The following is a 20,625-nucleotide window of genomic DNA, read 5'->3' as shown; positions in this document are numbered from 1 at the left end:
TTTTTCTTTAAAAAAAAAATCATTTCCCCCCCTTTTCAAGCCAGCCTCCAGCCAGCCTCGTTTGCAGAAGTTTTATAATATATTCAGACGCTTTAAACTAATTTCCGGCCAATGGCTATTGATCATCCATTTTGGTGTGTGTGTGTGTGTGTGTGTGTGTGTGTGTGTGTGTGTGTGTGTTATTTTCTAAGGCAGTGGTTCTCAACCTTTTTAATGCCGCGACCCCCAACAGGTCGTAAGTCGAGGACTACTCAACCGGTCGTAAGTCGAGGACTACTCAACTGGTGCAGCACCGTTTGCAGAATGGGACTTTTGGCGGGCTCAGCAGGGCAGAGACAGGCTGGATAATTCTTATTGGCTTTCAAAAGCCAACAGAATAAAAGGGAGTAGCACAGCTAAGGAAAAGGGGGGGGGGGGAAATGGCGGACTGCGTTGTTTGGTGACCCCCGTGAAATGGTCGTTCGACCCCAAATGGGGTCCCGACCCACAGGTTGAGAACCACTGTTCTAAGGGATGAAAATAGCCTTCCTTGAATTTTGGGGTGAATCGGAAGGGGAGACCCCAACCAGGGTTGTCCGCAAGCTGTAATGACAAGGTATAAAGCAGGTCTTTATAGGTCCTTTGTAGGTCTTCGGAAACAGGCAACACACGGGTTGAAAATAGGGATGGGGGGGGGCAGATAAAAATACAAGAAGTCCTCTGAAGTTACGACCGTAGTGGAGCCTTGCCATCACGGTCGTAACACTTGACGGTCACGTAGTGGACCTGGTTTTGCCACTTTTTTTTTTCAACGGGTCGTTAAGTAAATCATCACGGACGTTAAGGGAAGCGGTGGCTCCCTATGGGCGCGGCGTTATTGAAAATCGGGAAGAAATGCCGGTTTTTTGGCAAAAGCTGTAGTTTAAAAAGGCATCCCATGACCGGGGGATGCTGCAGACAGCTGTAAGTTGTTATCACATGGATGTACTGCCGTGCTGCATTTACGGCCACAGCGGAGTCCAAAACGGGTGTTGTTAAGGGAAACATTTGTTAAGTGAGTCTTGCCCCGTTGTACGACGTTCCCTGCCACGGTTGTTAAGTGAATCATTGCCTTTGTTGAGTAATGTGGTCGCTAAGCAAATCCCGCTTCCCCTGTTGACTTTGCTCGTCAGAAGTTCGCAAAAGGGGATCGTGTGACACCCCCCCCGGGGACATGGCAACCGTCGTAAATGTGAACCTGTCGCCAAGCAGCTGGATTTGGATCGCGTGCCCACGGAGGATGCGGCGACGGCTGGTCGTTAAGTCACTTTTTTTCCCAGTGGTGTTGTAACTTTGGGCGGTCATTAAATGGACTGTTGTAAGTTGAGGACTAGCTGTATTCTCTTTTTTAAAAAAATTGTTTATTTTATGGTTCCGTTATTTCACTTCCATTTTGTGCTCCCTTCGTTGCTTTATTGGGGTAAAGCAGCCAAGAACAGCCCCACGGGGAGACAGGCGGCAAATCAGATTCACAAACAAACAAACAAACAAACACACACACACAGCGCCTAGTTGCCAAACAAGCTGAAGGGGGGGTCATATGACTGGGGGGGGGAGAGAAGAGACTGGGCCATAATTAACAGCCGGGGAGGTTTGTGGGAAATTTGAATGGTCGCTTGGCGTATCGGTCGTTAATCGAGGACTACCTGCATTGCCAGTGGTGGGATTGAAATACCCGAACAAGTGGTTCTCTTATTGGATGCAGGCCTGGGCCTCCGAGGCCTAGAACGGACTTCCGGAAGTGGCATCCACGCACTTCCGGCGGGCCATTCTAGGCCTGGGAGGCTTCCTCCAGGTGTCCGAGGCCTAGAACGGACTTCCGGAAGTGGCATCCATGCACTTCCGGCGGGCCATTCCAGGCCTGGGAGGCTTCCTCCAGGCCTCCAAGGCCTAGAACGGACTTCCGGAAGTGGCATCCATGCACTTCCAGCGGGCCATTCTAGGCCTGGGAGGCCTCCTCCAGGCCTCCAAGGCCTAGAGCAGACTTCCGGAAGTGGCATCCATGCAGTTCCGGCAGGCCATTCTAGGGCAGGGAGGCCTCCTCCAGACCTCCAAGGCCTAAAACGGACTTCCGGAAGTGGCATCCACGCAGTTCCAGCGGGCCATTCTAGGCCTGGGAGGCCTCCTCCAGGCCTCCAAGGCCTAGACTGGACTTCCGGAAGCAGTGTACATTCAGCCAGTTCTCTGAACTCAGCAAAATTTAGCTACCTGTTCTGCCTAGCATCTCTCTTGTTCAGCAGTAGAATTTTGGGCAGTCCTGTACCCATTGTGTGAATCTTCTCAGGGAGAGGAAAGGCAGCCATTTCCCATCTTTGTATCACGATGAAAAGGCTCATCAGCAAGCTTATTTAGGTACATGCACCATCATCATCACCACCACCACCACCCCCCCCACCACTATCATCATCATCACCATTATTATTATTGGAGGTGACCCTTTGAGAGCTATATGCAACGACATCTCATTTTAATGTATTAATATACATTTAAAGTGGCAATGTTATTCTACTATTCTATTCTATATTCCATTCCATTTTCTATTTTCTATTATTTTCTATTTTCTATTCTATTCTATATTCTATTTTCTATCCCATTTTCTATTCCATTCCATTCCATTCCATTCATTCCATTTCATTCCATTCTATTCTATTCCATTCCATTCCATTCTATATTCCACTTTCTATCCCATTTTCTATCCCATTTTCTATTCTATTCTATTCTATATTCCATTTTCTATCCCATTTTCTATTCTATTCTATTCTATTCTATATTCCATTTTCTATCCCATTTTCTATCCCATTTTCTATTCTATTCTATTCTATTCTATTCTATTCTATTCTATTCTATTCTATTCTATTCTATTCTCCATTCCATCTATTCTATTCCTTATTCTATTCTAATTCTAATTCTAGTCTAGTCTATTCTTCATTTATTCTGTTCTATTCTGTCCTGTCCTATTCTATCCATTTTCTTTTCTACTCTACTCTACTCTAATTCTACCCTATCCTACCCTATCTACATTGTGCTCTGCATCCACAGCCTGGCTGCACGATGGATCCGCAAACGTTACCTGGACAATGAAAGTCTCCTGGCCTTCCAACCGTGAGACGGCCCGGCCCCGGGGGCTGCAGAACTCAAGGGAGACCCCGCCGACTTCTTCACCAGCCTGTAGCGAGTGTTGACCACTCGGTGGGAGACCGGGCTGGTGACCAGGAGGAAGCTGGAACCTGCAGGAGAAAGACACGTCGGCTTGAAAAATCGGAGCAGCCCAAGGACGGGGCCATCATCGTTTTTATTAAGCACTTCGGGAAACTATGGTTTCCTCTTGAAGAATCCTGGGAGTTGAAATCTACGTATCTCGACGTTGCCAAGGTTGAGAAACCCTGAGCTAGCTCAACTCCTGAGAAAGCCACCGTGGTGGCCGTCTCCCCGTTCTGCCTCCAGCTTACCTGGAGCGCCAGAGACCCGTTCAACTTCTCAAATGCAAGTCTTCGTCGGCTTGAACCTCTGTGCAAGGCTCCAAATACTCCAGTGCTTTGATTTTTTTTTTTTAATAAGCTTAACGTCCTACCTGACCCAAAAAAGTAATACACCTACTCAACTAGGTTAACATCATCAGTGCTGGAAGGTGCAAACCCCTCTCCCTTCTAGCACTGAGGATGTTCCCTAGTTGGGTCATGAAACGTCTGCAAGAAAACAGCCCAGCTCAGAGAGCATCAGGGATCCCACATTCCTCCTCCTCTTCCTCCTCCCTTCTAGCACGGATGATGTTCCCTAGTTGGGTCATGAAACATCTGCAAGAAAACAGCCCAGCTCAAAGAACAACAAGGACCCCACATTCCTCCTCCTCCCCTTCCTCCTCCTCCTCCTCCCTTCTAGCACGGATGATGTTCCCTAGCTGGGTCATGAAACGTCTGCAAGAAAACAGCCCAGCTCAGAGACCACTAAAGAGTTCCCCCTCCTTCTCCCCCCCCCAAGTTCTTCCCTTCTGTCACTGATGATGTTCCCTAGCTGGGTCATGAAACATCTGCAAGAGAACCGCCCAGCGCAGAGAACATAAAGGACCCCACAGTCGTCCTCCAACTCTTCCTCTTCTCTGTACCCCCACTCCCCTCTAGCACTGATAATGTTCCCTAGTAGGGTCATGAAACGTCTGCAGGAAAACCACCCAGCTCAGAGAGCACCAGGGACCCCAGAGTTCAACCCCGGGCTGCAAATATTCCCTTCTCTCCGTCTGTGTCTTCTGGAGGGAGACTTGGGGCCAGGAGTGACAGAGGGACGAGGGGGTTCTTCAGTGGCGGGCAGGGACACAGGGACACGGATCTCCCCCCCCCTTCTGAAGGAGGCGCGTGCAGGGAAGGAAGCGGGACAGGCTCTGCACGGGGAAAGCCGTTCTTTCAGAGGCCTGTTAACTCAATCATGGAAGGAGCTTGTGATGCTTTGCTCAGCGAAACTGCCTTCCCCCATTGACTTTGCCTGTCAGAATGTCGTCAGACATGGCAACCGTCGCAAGTATGAGATAACTGCCAAGTGTCTACATTTTGATCACGGGTCCCTGCGGAGGCTCACAGTGGTGATAAGCGTGGAAAAACGGTCATAACTCACTTTGCTCAATGCCATTGTAACTTTGAATCGTCTCTAAACGAACTGTTGTAAGTCGAGGACTACCTGGGTTGCTTTTGTTTTGTTTTTTGGGGCGTCCCCCCCGAATCTTATATAGATCCTTCCGCCCAGGTACGAGTGGCTTTGAATGCGCCCCGCATTCATTGAGAAAGGACACCTACGCGGCTCCCAAACAGATTTATGTATTTAATCATTTCCCCTTTCACAACATTTTGGAAGGTGATCTACGCCCCGTTTTTTTTTTTTTTTTTTTCCCCTGCTGAGGGCTACCTGCAATTAACAGCTAAATGCTGGATTCTGTCCCCTTTTTGCTCTCGCTAGTCTAGCCGGCCACTTTGTGTGTGTTTTTCCCCCCACCGCTTTTAAGGAATTGCATCTAATTGCCTGACTTTTATTATACACACAGCTATAACTGGCCAGATAATTAAAGCTGACACTTCCACGCTGAGACTTTAAGGCGGCGGGTTCTGCCACTGATTTGAAAAGAGGACGCCCATTTTCTCCTTTGGGAAGAAATCCTCACTTGAAATGATTGCAAGGTGCAAAAGTGAGGGAAAAAAGAGAGCTATATATTTCTTCTTCTTCTTCTTCTTCTTCTTCTTCTTCTTCTTCTTCTTCTTCTTCTTCTTCTTCTTCTTCTTCTTCTTCTTCTTCTTCTCTTCTTCTTCCCTTCTTTTCTTCTTCTTCTTCTTCCCTTCTTCTCTTCTCTTCTTCTTTTCTTCTTCTTCTTCTTCTTCCCTTGTTCTTCTTCCCTCCTCCTCCTCCTCCTTCTTCTTCTTCTTCTTCCCTTCTTCTCTTCTTTCCTCCTCCTCCTCCTCCTCTTCTTTCCTCCTCCTCCTCCTCCTCCTCCTCCTCCTCTTCTTCTTCTTCCATTCTTCTTCTTCTCTTCTTCTTCCCTTCTTCTCTTCTTCTTCTTCTTCTTCTTCCCTTCTTCTTCTTCTTCTTCTCTTCTTCTTCTCTTCTTCCCTTCTTCTTCTTCTTCTCTTCTTCTTCCCTTGTTCTTCTTCCCTCCTCCTTCTTCTCTTCTTCCCTTCTTTTCTTCTTCTTCTTCTTCTTCTTCTTCTTCCCTTCTTCTTCTCTTCTCTCCTCCTCCTCCTCCTCCTCCTCCTCTTCTTCTTCCCTGAATTTCTTCTCCCAGCCTTGCCAGTTACATCAGGGCAAAATAAAGGGAATCTATCAGGGGCAGCACCGGGAACATGACAGAAGAACAGAGTTGAAAGGGACCTGAGAGATCTTCTAGTCTGACCCGCTGCTCAAGCAGGAGTGTCCAGCCTTGGGAACTCTACGGCTTGTGGATTTCAACTCCCAGAATTCCCCTGCTTGCCTCCCTCCCTTCCTCCGTCCTTTCCTTCTTCCCTCCCTCCTTCCAGCCACCCCCTCCTTTTTCCTTTCCTTCCTCCCTCTCTTCTGATTGCAAAGCACCCACTGATATACAGGTGGTCCTCAACTTAACGACCACAACTGAGCCCCAAATTTAGGTTGCTAAGTCAGACGGTCGTTAAGTGAGTTTTGCCTCATTTTACGACCTTTCCTGCCACCGCTGTTAAGTGGATCACTGCAGCTAAATGGCTTCTTCCATTGGCTTTGCTTGTCAGAAATAGCAAAAAGGGGGGGTGGGGGAGCACGTGACCCCGGGACGCTGCAGCCGTCGTAACTATGAGTCTGAATTTTGATCATGTGACCACGGGGAGGCTGCGACGGTCGTAAGTGTGAAAAAAATGGCCCTAAGTCACATTTTTCAGTGCCGGGGTAACTTCGGTCACTAACTTTGTCAGTTGAGGATTACTTGCACATTGCAGCAAAAAAAAAAAAAAAAATGGGGGGTGAGGTCTCGATATGGACTAGTCACCCAGTGGATAGATAAATTATAAATAAACCGATGTTCAAAATTAATGACAGAGCTGAAAGTCACTTCCAAAAAGATCTTGACAGCCCTGAACAATGGGCCCTATTCAGCAATATGAAATTTAATGTGGGGAAAAACAAGGTTTTTCACCTGGGAAAGGAAAACCCAAAGGCACAAGTATAGATTAGGTGAGACCTGGCCCAAAAACAGTCCCTGTGAGAGGGACCTCGGAGTCCTAGAGGAGCAGTGGTTCTCAACCTTTTTAATGCCATGACCCCCAATCGGTCTTAAGTCGAGGACTACTCAACCGGTCGTAAGTCGAGGACTACTCAACTGGTGCAGCACCGTTTGCAGAATGGGACTTTTGGCGGGCTCAGCAGGGCAGAGACAGCCTGGATAATTCCTATTGGCTTTTGAAAGCCAAAAGAATTAGACTCTATTCAAGAGAGTCTATTCTATTGGCTTTCAAAAGCCAATAGAATAAAAGGGAGGAGCACAGCCAAGGAAAAGGGGGGGAAAATGGCAGACTGCGTTGTTTGGCGACCCCCGTGAAATGGTCGCTCGACCCCAAATGGGGTCCCGACCCACAGGTTGAGAACCACTGTAGTGGAGGATCCCTTAAAGACGAGCCAGCCGTGTGCACTAGCAATCAAAAAAGCTAACACAATCCTGGGTTGCATTAACAGAGGGACACAATCAAGATCACGTGAAGGGTTAATACCACTTTACAAGGCCTTGGTAAGGCCACACTTGGAATACGGCATCCAGTTTTGGACACCGCGATGTAAAAAAGATGTTGAGACTCTGGAAAGAGTGCAGAGAAGAGCAACAAAGATGATCAGGGGGCTGGAGGCTAAAACATACAAGGAACGGTTGATGGAATTGGGGATGTCTAGTCTAATGAAGAGAAGGATGAGGGGGGACATGATAGCTGTGTTCCAGTATCTCAGGGGCTGCCCCAAAGAAGAGGGAGTCAAGCTATTCTCCAAAGGGCCTGAAGGCAGGACAAGAAGCAATGGGTGTAAACTAACCACAAAAACTATTTCTTAACAAGATGTTGAGACTTTGGAAAAAGTGCAGAGAAGAGTAACTAAGACAATCAAAGGCCTGGAGACTAATACGTACGAAGAACGGCTGCAGAAATTGGATATGACCAGTCTGGAGAAAAGAAGGACGAGGGGGGACATGATAGCAACCTTCCACTATTTGAGGGGCTGCCCCAAAGAAGAGGGGGCCCACCTATTTTCCAAAGCACCAGAAGGAAAGACAAGGAACAACGGATAAACAAAACTAAGCCAGGAGAGAAGCAACCTGGAATGGAGGATTAATTTCCTGACAGTGAGGACAATTGATCAGTGCCTTCAGCGGTTGTGGCTGCTCCATCATTGGAGGTTTTGAAGAAGAGACTGGATAGCCCTTTATCCAAATGGCATAGGGTCTCCTGCTTGAGCAGGGGGTTGGACTAGATGACCTCCAAGGTGCCTTCCAATTCTCTTATTCTGTGATTCTGTCAGGGTCTCCTGCTTCAGCAGGGGGTTCCAAGGTCCCTTCCAATTCTCTTATTCTATGATTCTGTCAGGGTTTCCTGCTTGATCAGGGGGTTGGACTAAATGACCTCCAAGGTCCCTTCCAATTCTCTTATTCTATGATTCTGTCAGGGTTTCCTGCTTGATCAGGGGGTTGGACTAAATGACCTCCAAGGTCCCTTCCAATTCTCTTATTCTATGATTCTGTCAGGGTCTCCCGCTTGAGCAGGGGGTTGGACTAGAAGACCTCTAAGGTCCCTTCCAATTCTCTTATTCTATGATTCTGTCAGGGTCTCCTGCTTGATCAGGGGGTTGGACTAAATGACCTCCAAGGTCCCTTCCAATTGTCTTATTCTATGATTCTGTCAGGGTCTCCCGCTTGAGCAGGGGGTTGGACTAGATGACCTCCAATGTCCCTTCCAATTCTCTTATTCTATGATTCTGTCAGGGTCTCCCGCTTGAGCAGGGGGTTGGACTAGAAGACCTCTAAGGTCCCTTCCAATTCTCTTATTCTATGATTCTGTCAGGGTCTCCTGCTTGAGCAGGGGGTTGGACTAGATGACCTCCAAGGTCCCTTCCGATTCTCTTATTCTATGATTCTGTCAGGGTCTCCTGCTTCAGCAGGGGGTTGGACTAGAAGACCTCCAAGGTCCCTTCCGATTCTCTTATTCTATGATTCTGTCAGGGTCTCCTGCTTGAGCAGGGGGTTGGACTAGATGACCTCCAGGGTCCCTTCCAATTCTCTTATTCTATGATTCTGTCAGGGTCTCCTGCTTCAGCAGGGGGTTGGACTAGATGACCTCCAGGGTCCCTTCCAATTCTCTTATTCTATGATTCTGTCAGGGTCTCCTGCTTGAGCAGGGGGTTGGACTAGATGACCTTCAAGGTCCCTTCCAATTCTCTTATTCTATGATTCTGTCAGGGTCTCCTGCTTCAGCAGGGGGTTGGACTAGATAACCTTCAAGATCCCTTCCAGTTCTCTTATTCTATGATTCTGTCAGGGTCTCCTGCTTGAGCAGCGGGTTGGACTAGATGACCTCCAATGTCCCTTCCAATTCTCTTATTCTATGATTCTGTCAGGGTCTCCTGCTTGAGCAGGGGGTTGGACTAGATGACCTCCAAGGTCCCTTCCAATTCTCTTATTCTATGATTCTGTCAGGGTCTCCAGCTTGAGCAGGGGGTTGGACTAGAAGACCTCCAAGGTCCCTTCCATCGTTCTCTATTCTATTCTGGGGGAGGCCCTCCAGCGTCCCATTGTCCGTCCGCAGGGCCCGCACGCAGGGCAGGCGCGGTGCGGCGCCTGGCGGGAAGGCCCGTCGGACGGGCGCTCCGATTTCTATTCTCCCTTCCTTGCCGACGGGTCTTGTGTCGATAATCATGTTATTTAGATAGGATGTTGGTTTAATTCCCCTCATTACAAGCTCCCAGGGCTGTCATTTTTATTTTTTATTTTTTTGTTTCTTCCTCGGCGTGATGTATTCCCCGTGGCACGTTTCACTCAACTCCAACGCTTCTGCGCTTTTATTACGAACAGTGCCCCGGCGTCCCCCGTTATCAGCCTGGCACACACCCCGCGCCTCCTCGCCCAGATCCCGAGGTCAGCCCTAATGACTAATCGATCTCATTAGCTTTCCTAATTAAAAACTTTACTACCGCAGTGGAAGGCGAACCACAAAGAAACTGCTGGCATCGTATTCGGAATGGGATATGAGCATCGTTTATCAGCGCAAAGGCTCGTCCGGGGCTTGAGCGGACCCAGAGAGCCATCGAGCACATTGCTGAGTGAGGGGTTTTTTTTGTTTTTTGTTTTTTTGCTCCGGGGCTGGCTGGCTGGCTTGGCAATTCGGGCAGACCCCGCCAGAGAGGAATGCCGGAGGCGCCTGGCAAAAGACGGGAAGACTTCACGGGGAGTTTGGTAAAGAAGCAGGGGGGTAGGGAACCTCCAAGAGATGCAACGTGAGCAGTCAAAGCATGGCAGGAGTAACAGGGAAGGAAAGAGAATGGAAGCTCAAGACAAGCCCCCCCCCCACTGGGTAACTTTGGGCCGATTCGGAGGAGACTGGGAGTTCTAGTGCCGCCTTAGGCATGAAAGCTGACTGGGTGACTTTGGGCCAATCACCAGGAGACTGGGAGTTCTAGTGCCGCCTTAGGCATGAAAGCCGACTGGGTGACTTTCGGCCAATCGCCAGGAGACTGGGAGTTCTAGTGCCGCCTTAGGCCTGAAAGCCGACTGGGTGACTTTCGGCCAATCGCCAGGAGACTGGGAGTTCTAGTGCCGCCTTAGGCATGAAAGCCAACTGGGTGACTTTCGGCCAATCGCCAGGAGACTGGGAGTTCTAGTGCCGCCTTAGGCATGAAAGCCGACTGGGTGACTTTCGGCCAATCGCCAGGAGACTGGGAGTTCTAGTTCCATCTCAGGCTTGGGCTTGACAGTCAGGGTAACTTTGGCCAAACATCAGAGAACTCTGAGTTCTAGTCCCAGTTTAGGCATGAAAGCCAGCTGGGTGACTTTGGGCCAGTCGCTTTCTCTTAGCTCAGCCCACCTTACAGGGTTGTCGTTGTGGAGAAAATCGGAGGAGGAACATGCATTAAGTACATGTGCTGCCTTGAGTTATTTGTAATAATAATAAAGGTAGGACTCAAACTAGAGAGAGAGGGGGACGGAGATAGAGAGAAAGAGAGAGACAGGGAGGGAGGGAGGGTGATAGATAGATAGATAGATAGATAGATAGATAGATAGATAGATAGATAGATAGACAGACAGACAGACAGACAATAAAATAGGATGCCCAACTCCAGTGGACTCTGATCTGCAGCCTCTTGACCAGTGGTTCTCAACTTTTTTAATGCCACAATCCCCAACTGGTCTTAAGTCGAGGACTACTCAACTGGTCGTAAGTCGAGGACTACTCAACTGGTGCAGCACCGTTTGCAGAATGGGACTTTTGGCGGGCTCAGCAGGGCAGAGACAGCCTGGACAATTCCTATTGGCTTTTGAAAGCCAATGGAATGAGACTCTATTCAAGAGAGTCTCTTCTATTGGCTTTCAAAAGCCAAGAGAATAAAAGGGAGTAGCACAGCTAAGGAAAAGGGGGGGAAAATGGCGGACTGCGTTGTTTGGCGACCCCGGTGAAATGGTCGTTCGACCCCAAATGGGGTCCCGACCCACAGGTGGAGAACCACTGCTCTTGACCAAAGAGCCCATGTGGGTGGGGGGACAGGCTTCCAGCCCCTCCTGAGAGGGGGGGGGAGAGGGAGGGAGGGAGGGAGAGAGAGAGAGAGAGAGTATCTTTTACAAGCACCGAAAATTCACTGGGTGCATTTCTCAGCTCCCCCCCCCCCATGACAGGCAGACGTGCCACAGTCCAGCAAAGCACATCATTAGGAGGCTCAGCAGCTCTTTGGCTGCTGCCTCCCCCCCCCGCCTCCCCCCCCGCCGCCCCCCCCCCCGGTGCTGCACATCTCATTATCCCCACAGTCACCAAGGAGCGATACCCACACACAGCAGGTGAAGCAGCCTGGTGGCTCCGAATGCCACGCTCATTTCCTCTCGGTGGGTTCTTACTCAGATGGCCAAGTCGCTTCTCGGGAGATCCAGAAGACCCCCCCCCCTCGTCAGCCCCCAGTCCGAGTCTCCCGGATACAAGAAGATGGGGGGGGGGGGAGAAAATACAGAACAGAATACACCATAACAGAGCTGGAAGGGACCTTGGAGGTCATCTAGTCCAACCCCCTACTCAGGCAGGAAACCCTACACCATTTCAGACAAATGGCTATCGAACCTCTTCTGGAAAACTTCCAGTCTTGGGACAGACACGACTTCACGGGTTCTCTGGAAATTCAAAAGGGATCTTCCATCTTTACCCCAAATGGGGGGAAAGCCTATTATCCAACGGGCAAAATTACGAAGCGGGATCGATCCGAAGACGAGGGGAAAAAAATGAGAGAGAGAGAGAGAGAGAGAGAGAGAGAGAGAGAGAGAGAGAGAGACAGAGAGAGAGAGAGAGAGAGGAGAGAGACAGAGAGAGAAAGGCAAGACAGAGAGACAGATAGACACACACACACACACACACACAGAAACAGGCAGAGAGACAGAGAGAGGAAGGAGAGAGAGAGAGAGAGAGAGAGAGAGAGGAAGGTGAGACAGAGAGACAGACAGACACACACACACAGAGAGAGAGAAACAGACAGAGAGACAGAGAGAGGAAGGAGAGAGAAAGAGAGAGAGAGAGAGAGGAAGGTGAGACAGAGAGAGAGAGAGACAGACAGACACACACACAGAGAGAGAGAAACAGACAGAGAGAGGAAGGAGAGAGAGAGAGAGAGAGAGGAAAGTAAGACAGAAAGAGACAGAGAAAAGCGAGACAGAGAGAGAGAGAGAGAGAGGAAGGTGAGACAGAGAGACAGACACACACACACAGAGAGAGAGACAGAGAGAGGAAGGAGAGAGAGAGAGAGACAGAGAAAAGCGAGACAGAGAGAGAGAGAGAGGAAGGTGAGACAGAGAGAGAGACAGACACACACACAGAGAGAGAGAAACAGACAGAGAGACAGAGAGAGAGGAAGGAGAAAAAGAGACAAACAGACAGACAGACAGAGACAGAAAGAGAGAGAGAGAGACAGAGAGGAAAGCAAGACAGAGAGAGGGGGGAAGGTGAGTGTGTGTGTGTGTGTGTGAGAGAGAGAGAGAGAGAGAGAATGAATCAGTTCTCCGACAAAAAGAACTAAAAGGGGTGGGGGAAACCCGATGTTACAACAGACCGTTCTGCCCAAACCTAGCAAAAAAACCCAAGAGGTTTACGAAAGGCTTCCGTGAAGAGAGCGTGGCCGAAAGAAAAAATTATTTTCTTTTTCCGCGAGCCGAGGACAAATCCCGGAATTGATCTGGATGAGACTACAGGTAGTCTTCAACTTACGACGTGGGGCGTGGAGAATTTCTCTTAAATTGCTTAAAAGGATAGTAAGGCGATTTAAATTCAGTTTCTTCTCACAAATCCTGCAGGAGCCAAACAAAAAACAAAAACGAAAAACAAAAAAACCCAAAAAACCGCTGGCTCCTGGGACTTTAATGCTGGGGAAATCAGATTTCAGATTTAGGAATATAGCCCATTTCCTGCCCCCTCCCATCCTCTGGAAAACTGTAGATTTTTTTTTCCAGAGGGTGTTACTGGAACAAGGGACCCCCCCCCCAGCAAGTAAAATTGACGACATTTAAAATGAGCGCTTGGTCTTTTTTCGGTCTCACCCAGCAACTAAAGGGCAGCACGAGTTTGCAAACCGACGAGAAAAATGCGTCCAGGTAGTCCTCGATTTACAGCAGTTCATTTAGTGACCATTCAAAGTCACAAAGGTACTGGAGGGGGGGGGAAAGTGACTTATGACCATTTTTTCATACTGACAACTTTCGCAGCCTCCCCGTGGTCGCGTGACCAAAATTCAGCCGCCCGGCAACCGATTCCTATTTATGACGGCGGCAGTGTCCCCGGGTCACGGGATCCCCTTTTGCGACCTTCTGGCCAGTAAAGACAAGGGGGGGGAATCAGATTCGCTTAACGACCGCGTTACTAACGTCACTACCGCAGTGATTCACTTAATAACTGTGGTAAGAAAGGTCGTAAAATGGGGCAAAACGCACTTAATGACTCCCTTGTCAACGAAGGATTCCTTCATTAACGAACAGTCTAAGAAGCGAGGTCTGAAAAGTCAAATTTGCAGCTAAGCGCCAAGTAATCTGTGATGTTTCTTCCCTTCCAATTCAAGCAGCCCAAAGAGGACATCCAGGAATCAGCCTCTCTTTCCTTCTTCCAGTGGATTACTGTCAGGGTAATAATTTAATAGCTAAACAGCTTGTGTAATGATGCAATGTAATGTAAGGCGGATGATGCATTGATAGGAATTACTCAGCAGGGTCTGTGTCTATTTAAGAGCAAGCAGCATCTGTATCCCTTTAAGAGCCTGAGTATAAAAGGGAAGGCTTTTTGCTGGAGTGTCTCTCTCTCTCTCTCATCTGTTTCCTGCTGTAACTGCCGTGTATTGGGAGTTTGCTGAATGACCATGTGTGTGTATTTTGTTCCTAGTGTATACTGTAGATAGTGTAATATAAACCACCATATAATATAGACCAGTTTACTGTGTTTACTCCCGGGTTATCTCAGCGCAATAAGACGGTGCATGCTCTGACAACTACTGTATATTACGGCGTATAGGGTGACCCGGGGTATAAGACGACCCCCGACTTCGACGCCGAGTCGCAAGACGATCGACGCCAAGTCGCATGCCTAGAAAGTTGTCTTATACTCTGGAAACTACGTTATTTCCGGCGTATAAGACGATCGACGCCGAGTCGCATGCCTAGAAAGTCGTCTTATACGCCGGAAACTACCATTATTTCCGGCATATAAGACGACTCGGCGTATAAGTCGACCCCCGAGTTTGGTGCCTGTTTCAACGCTCTCAAAAGTCATCTTATACACCGGAATATACGGTATATTTTTAACAGATTTTTCCATTTTAATTTTAAAACGGGCTAATGCAGAACAAACGGCCGCGGTGGTTTCGTTTATTAAACGGGCGTCCAGAGCTGTCTGTCTGCGGGTCTCCCAGCAGTGAGCAACATGACTTGTAACAATGAATCGTTTTTATACTCCCTGCAAGCTGTCCCGGGGGTTAGGACGTTGAATCTGCCCCCGGGGAATGGACTGTCGCCGTCTTTGGGGCTGATGAAAAGAGGGGAAAGGCGCATCCCTTCTCTGAGGTGGGCAAAAAACCGTGGGAGGGAGAGAGAGACTTTCCTGCCGGCTTCCCCACTGAGTTTCCTTGAGGAACACCAGCAGAGAGTGTCGGACATCACAAGCACATGACTGCAGAGACACTGCAACGGCCACAACTTTGCAAAATAAAATTGGTTTAAACACCGGGAATTTCAATTTCAATTCCAGTGAGGTCCCAGATTTTTTGTGGTATAATGTGCCACTTTTTTTTCTTTCTCTTCCTGGGCTCCAAGATCACCGCACATGGGGACTGCAGTCAAGAGATTAAAAGACGCTTGCTCCTGGGGAGGAAAGCTATGGCAAATCTAGACAGCGTACTAAAAAGCAGAGACGTCACCCTGCCAACAAAAGTGCGTATAGTCAAGGCCATGGTTTTCCCAGTTGCAACGTAGGGCTGTGAAAGTTGGACCATAAGAAAGGCAGAAAGAATGGAGGCCTTTGAACTCTGGTGCTGGAGAAGACTCCTGCGAGTCCCCTGGATTGCAAGGTGATCCAACCGGTCAGTCCTAGAGGAGATCAACCCCGACTGCTCTTTAGAAGGCCAGATCCTGAAGTGGAAACTCAAGTCCTTTGGCCACCTAAGGAGAAGGAAGGACTCACTGGAGAAGAGCCTGATGCTGGGAAAGATGGAGGGCGAGAGAAGAAGGGGACGACAGAGAAGGAGGTGGCTGGATGGAGTCACTGAAGCAGGAGGCGTGAGCTTCAATGGACCCCAGAAGATGGCAGAGGACAGGAAGGCCTGGAGGAACGTGGTCCATGGGGTCGCGATGGGTCGGACACGACTTCGCAACTAACAACAACAACATGCCATTTGGGCTAACTTGCAGGTACAAACAGACCTCAGATAAACACAATGAGAGTTGTAGTACTGCAGGCAGTGTTTGACTTACAATCACCATTGAGCTCAAATGTTACATCGCTAAGCAAGACAATTTTTAAATGAACTGTGCCCCAATTAGGACTTTTCTGGCCAGAGTCGTTAAGTGAATCACCGCAGTTGTTAAACTGGCCACACGGTTGCTAAGCAAATCTGACATCCCTATTGACTTTGCTTGCCAGAAGTTCGCAAAAGGGGGTCCCGTGATCCCGGGACGCTGTGCCCGTCATAAAAAAGAGTCAGTGGCCAAGGGTCTGGATTTTGATCAGGTTGCCACGGGGATGCTGCAACAGGCCTGAGTGTGAAAAACGGTCGTAAGCCACTCTTTTTCCCAGTGCTGTTCTACATGTAGGCAAGAAAAACCAAATGCACAGGTGTAGTATAGGGGGTACCTGGCTCAATAGTAGTAACTGTGAGAGGGATCTCGGAGTCCTAGTGGACAATCACTTAAATAGGAGCCAGCGTTGTGCTGCAGCTGCCAAAAAGGCCAACACAGTGCTGGGCTGCATTAACAGAGGGAGAGAATCAAGATCAGGTGAAGTATTAATACCACTTTAAAAGGCCTTGGTAAGGCCACACTTGGAATATGGCATCCAGTTTTGGTCACCACGAAGTAAAAAAGATGTTGAGACTCTACAAAGAGTACAGAGAAGAGCAACAAAGATGATCAGGGGACTGGAGGCTAAAACATATAATGAACGGCTGCTGGAATTGGGTATGTCTTGTTTAATGAAGAGAAGGACGAGGGGGGACGGGATAGCAGTCTTCCAGTATCTCAGGGGCTGCCCCAAAGAAGAGGGAGTCAAGCTATTCTCCAAAGTGCCTGAAGGCAGGACAAGAAGCAACGGGTGGAAACTAATCAAGGAGAGAAGCAACCTAGAACTAAGGAGAAACTTTCTGACAGTGAGAACAATTAACCAGTGGAACAACCTGCCTCCAGAAGCGGTGAACTTTGATAATTAAACAAATGGTCGTACGTTGAGGACTAGCTGCGTAAGTTTAAAATATATAGAAGATTTTTGAAAAAAAAAACGGCTCATCTTTCAGCACTCGAGAGAAGACAGCAAGCTGTAAGGAGGACAGGAGAGGGAAAATAAGAATGCTGATGTCCCACTTCGTCCACAGAGATTCTCCATCATCCAGGCCGTGTTTTTCTCCCAGGTGCTTTTTTTTCCCCAAAAGGCAGCTGAAGTTTCTTGTTTTGTTCTCCTTCCCAAAAAAACCCAAGAAAACCCATTTTGCCTTGGGGGGGGGGGGAAAGCACCTCGGAGACGTCACCACTTCCTTCTCTACATCGGAGCTTCGGGGGGGGGGGAAAAGGAAGAATGTTTACAGAAGAGAAGCCACAGGCTGATCCCAGGCAGCTGTCCCCGTGCTGGTCAATAAAGCCACCGTAGCACGCCCGCGCCCGGCAAATCCCCCTTAATTGGCGCTTTGGGTTCTGAAAGGTGTTTGTGCCACGCGGCTGCTCGGCTCAACGGTGCGCATCCTGGCTTCCTCCAGCTAGCTCAAATCCCAGGTGCTGGGAGGAACAAAAAAAAAAGAAAGCCGGGATGACTCTATTTACCCACTAGCCAATTTCGGTCTGAAAGCCAGCCCAAGGATTAGAGAGGTGATTAGCCCGAAGCTGCTCAATAAGTTCCTGGAGAGCGCGGCGCAGTGAGAGGTTAATTATATTGCTGGCAAACTTGGCTTGCTCCGGAGAAAGCTGTTCCTTTCGTGGAGGAAGAGAATTTAATTCCGCTACGGAAAATGAAAAAAAAAAAAAAAGGTTCTGCTTAGGCCAGGGGTTTAATGACGAGCCCACCGCTTTATGCCAGGCCGGGAGGAGCTGGTGCTGCTGTTTAACAGGTAATAAATCCCTACGACGGAGCGGTGGGCCCGCAGCGCTCGGCTGGAGGAACAACCGAACCACGATCCTGGAGCACTTCTAAAGGCTTTTATGGGGCTCCGAGCGCATGTGAACATTTGCCTGCGCGGCCGCGGGTTTCAGCTGCAGGGGCTGGAGGGGAAATTAGTGCAAAATCAGCGCCGCTAATGCCCTGTGCCGAATGGACTTCTGTATGGGATCAAGAGGCGCTTAGCGAAAAGGCGGTAATGCCACGGAAAGACTGGTGCCCTTGCCCATAAGATCCATGCGCATTTCCCGGCTAGGTAGCCTAAATCCTCCGATTCCATTAAAGCAATTTACGGGGTATAGAGAGAACTATTTGGTGCACAAAAGAGCTTGTGCGGGTTTTTTTTTTTTAAATCTGAGCTGGAGAACCTGAAAATGAGTTATATATATATATATATATATATATATATATATATATATATATATATATATATATATATATATATACACACGATGGGTTTTAATCCAACACTTTAGTCAAGGACATTTTTATCCATCTCAACTCTATCTCCAAGAACGGGGAGCAAAAGAGAGGGGAAGCTTCTGGATTGTTTTGCAGGATCAAAAGACCGAGCGACATTAATAGGGAATGTTAAAAGTTAATAAGGAATATTAAAAGGAACTATCATTGCTTTCCCCCCCCCTTTTTTTTTCCCTAAGTCAAGATCATTTATGAAGGCAGGACCTTGAGGGATTTTTTTAATTCCTCCCCTGGGGAAAAAAAGAGTTCATTTAGTCCTTCTCCGATACTTTTAAAATAGAGCTTTATTGAATTTCAAAAGAAGATAAAATACCACCAAAAAGGGGGGGGGGGAATGAAAAGGAAGAAAAAGAAAAAGGAGGAAGGAACGGGGGGGGGGAAGAAAAATTGGAGGGTGCAGATGAAAAGAGGGGAGGCTATAGAAAAAAGTAACTTTGCTTTCTGTTTTTTTCAACTGTTAGCACTCCAAAAGAGGAAGTATTCTGTTATTTTAATAGCAGGGGTCTTCCAACTTGGCCCTTTGATGATTCGGAGACTTCAACTCCCAGAATTCCCCAGACAGCATGCGCTGTCTGGGGAATTCTGGGAGTTGAAGTCCACAAGTCATCAAAGGGCCAAGTTGGAAGACCCCTGTCTTCAAGCATCCTGGCTGAGGAATTCTGGGAGTTGAAGTCTCTGAATCATCAAAGGGCCAAGTTGGAAGACGTGTGTGTGTGTGTGTGTGTGTGTGTGTGTGTGTGTGTGTGACGTGATCCCCCTTTTGCGACCTCCTGAGCAGCAAAGTCAATGGGAAGCTGGATTCTCTTAACAACCGTGTAACTAGCTCAGGGGTAGGCCACCTGGGCTCTTTCATGACTGGTGGACTTCAACTCCCAGAATTCCTGAGCCAGCCATGCTGAGGGAAAAGGGAGAGGTTTCCAAGCTGAGCCAGGCTGGCTCAGGAATTCTGGGAGTTGAAGTCCACGAGTCATAAAAGGGCCAAGTTTGAAGACCTCTGTCTTAAAGCATCCTGGCTGAGGAATTCTGGGAGTTGAAGTCCACAAGTCATCAAAGGGCCAAGTTGGAAGACCCCTGTCTTATCTTATAGCAGGGGTCTCCAAAACTGGCCACTTTAAGACTTGTGGACCTCAACTCCCAGAATTCCCTAGCCAGCCACTAAGTTTTTTTCAATAAAAATCCACTGGAGTTGGAGGGGTGAATAAATTTAAATAAAAACAAACAAGCTGTTGATAAATTATCCGAAAAACTTTTTTTTTTTTTAATCCAAAGATGAAAAAAGTCAACGTTGGTGGATTTATTCTGGATTTTTTTGGGAGGGGGCTGGGATGGACCCCAACCATTTTCTAACTTGTTCTTTTCCATTCCTCCCCATAACCCCCCCAAATTTTATCCTCTTCTGTACCCCTCTTCCTAACCATCAAGCCTCCAGACTGCCAAGCCTCTCCAACACAGGGTTGTGTTAGAAAGAAGCGACTTTCAAACTCTGCCGTTAATTTCGAACCTCGGTTTATTTACAATTTATCTATCCGCTGGGTTATTAGTCCATAGCAAGAACTCACCGCCCCCCCCCCCAAAATATATATATATATATATATATATATATACATTTTGTTGCAATCCTCAGTTCCTTTAGTGACTGTTCTAAGTTACCGTGGCGCTGGAAAAAAAAATGACTTAGGACCGATTTTTCACACTTACGACCGTCGTGGTCACATGATCAAAATTCAGACTCATGGTTGTGACGGTCGCAGCGTCCCGGGGTCACGTGACCCCCCCCCCTTTTGCAACCTTGACAAGCAAAGTTAATGGAGGAAGCCAGGTTCCCTTAATGCAGTGATTCACACCCGTGGCGAGAAAGGTCATAAAATGGGACAAAACTCGCGTAACGACCGTCTCGCTTAGCCACAGAACTTGTGGTCGTAAATTGAGGATTGTCTGTATTTGTCGCTATTTAAATCCACAACGCTTTCTGCCGCCACACTTTTCCTTTCTTTCTTCCTTCCTTTCTTTCTTTCTTTCTTTCTTTCTTTCTTTTTTTCTTTCTTTCTCTCTCTCTCTCTCTGTCTCGCCTTTCTCTCTGTCTCCTTTCTCTCTCTCTCTCTGTCTCTCTCTGTCTCTCTCTCTCTCTCTCTCTCTCTCTCTCTGTCTGTCTGTCTGTCTCTCTCTGTCTCTCTCTCTCTCTTTGTCTCTCTCCTTTCTCTCTCTCTCCTTTCTCTCTCTCTCTGTCTCTCTCTCTCTCTCTTTCTCTCTCTCTCTCTCTCTCTCCTTGGCACTGAATTGCTATTATGATATTTAAAAACTTTAAAAACATGCCAGAACGACTCTTTTTTAAAACGTCACCTAAGGATTCATGGCTAATTCCATATTAGTAATCAAGCCCTGAAATAGCAACCTGTGTTTTTAACGTATTTATGGCCAGGTTTAAGCAAAATAATCACACTCTCCTGGCTGCAGGGCACATATTGAGGGGCAGCCCATCTCAGAAGCCATTTCAACGAGGGTCTTTCTTGTTTAGAACAAATTGGATAAAAAGGCACGGAACGAGTAAGCATGTTGTGGAGAGGCAGCGACATAAAATAGTATTGAA

General features: G+C 48.0%; 1 protein-coding gene across 1 annotated transcript in view; it reads right to left on the bottom strand.

The window, feature by feature from the left end:
- The window catches only part of ZC3H3 (zinc finger CCCH-type containing 3), a 198,868-nt gene that overhangs the window by 107,432 nt on the left and 70,811 nt on the right, over positions 1–20,625 (bottom strand). Inside the window, exon 4 of the mRNA XM_039368711.1 lies at positions 3,089–3,245. Coding sequence (XP_039224645.1) covers positions 3,089–3,245 — 157 coding nt within the window. The remainder of the gene's footprint in view (positions 1–3,088; positions 3,246–20,625) is intronic.

The sequence above is a fragment of the Crotalus tigris genome, unplaced genomic scaffold, assembly GCF_016545835.1.
Source record: "Crotalus tigris isolate CLP2741 ecotype Arizona unplaced genomic scaffold, ASM1654583v1 scf7180000020908.629646, whole genome shotgun sequence".
Taxonomy (NCBI): Eukaryota; Metazoa; Chordata; class Lepidosauria; order Squamata; family Viperidae; genus Crotalus; species Crotalus tigris.
This window is presented reverse-complemented; position numbering and strand designations above follow the sequence as displayed.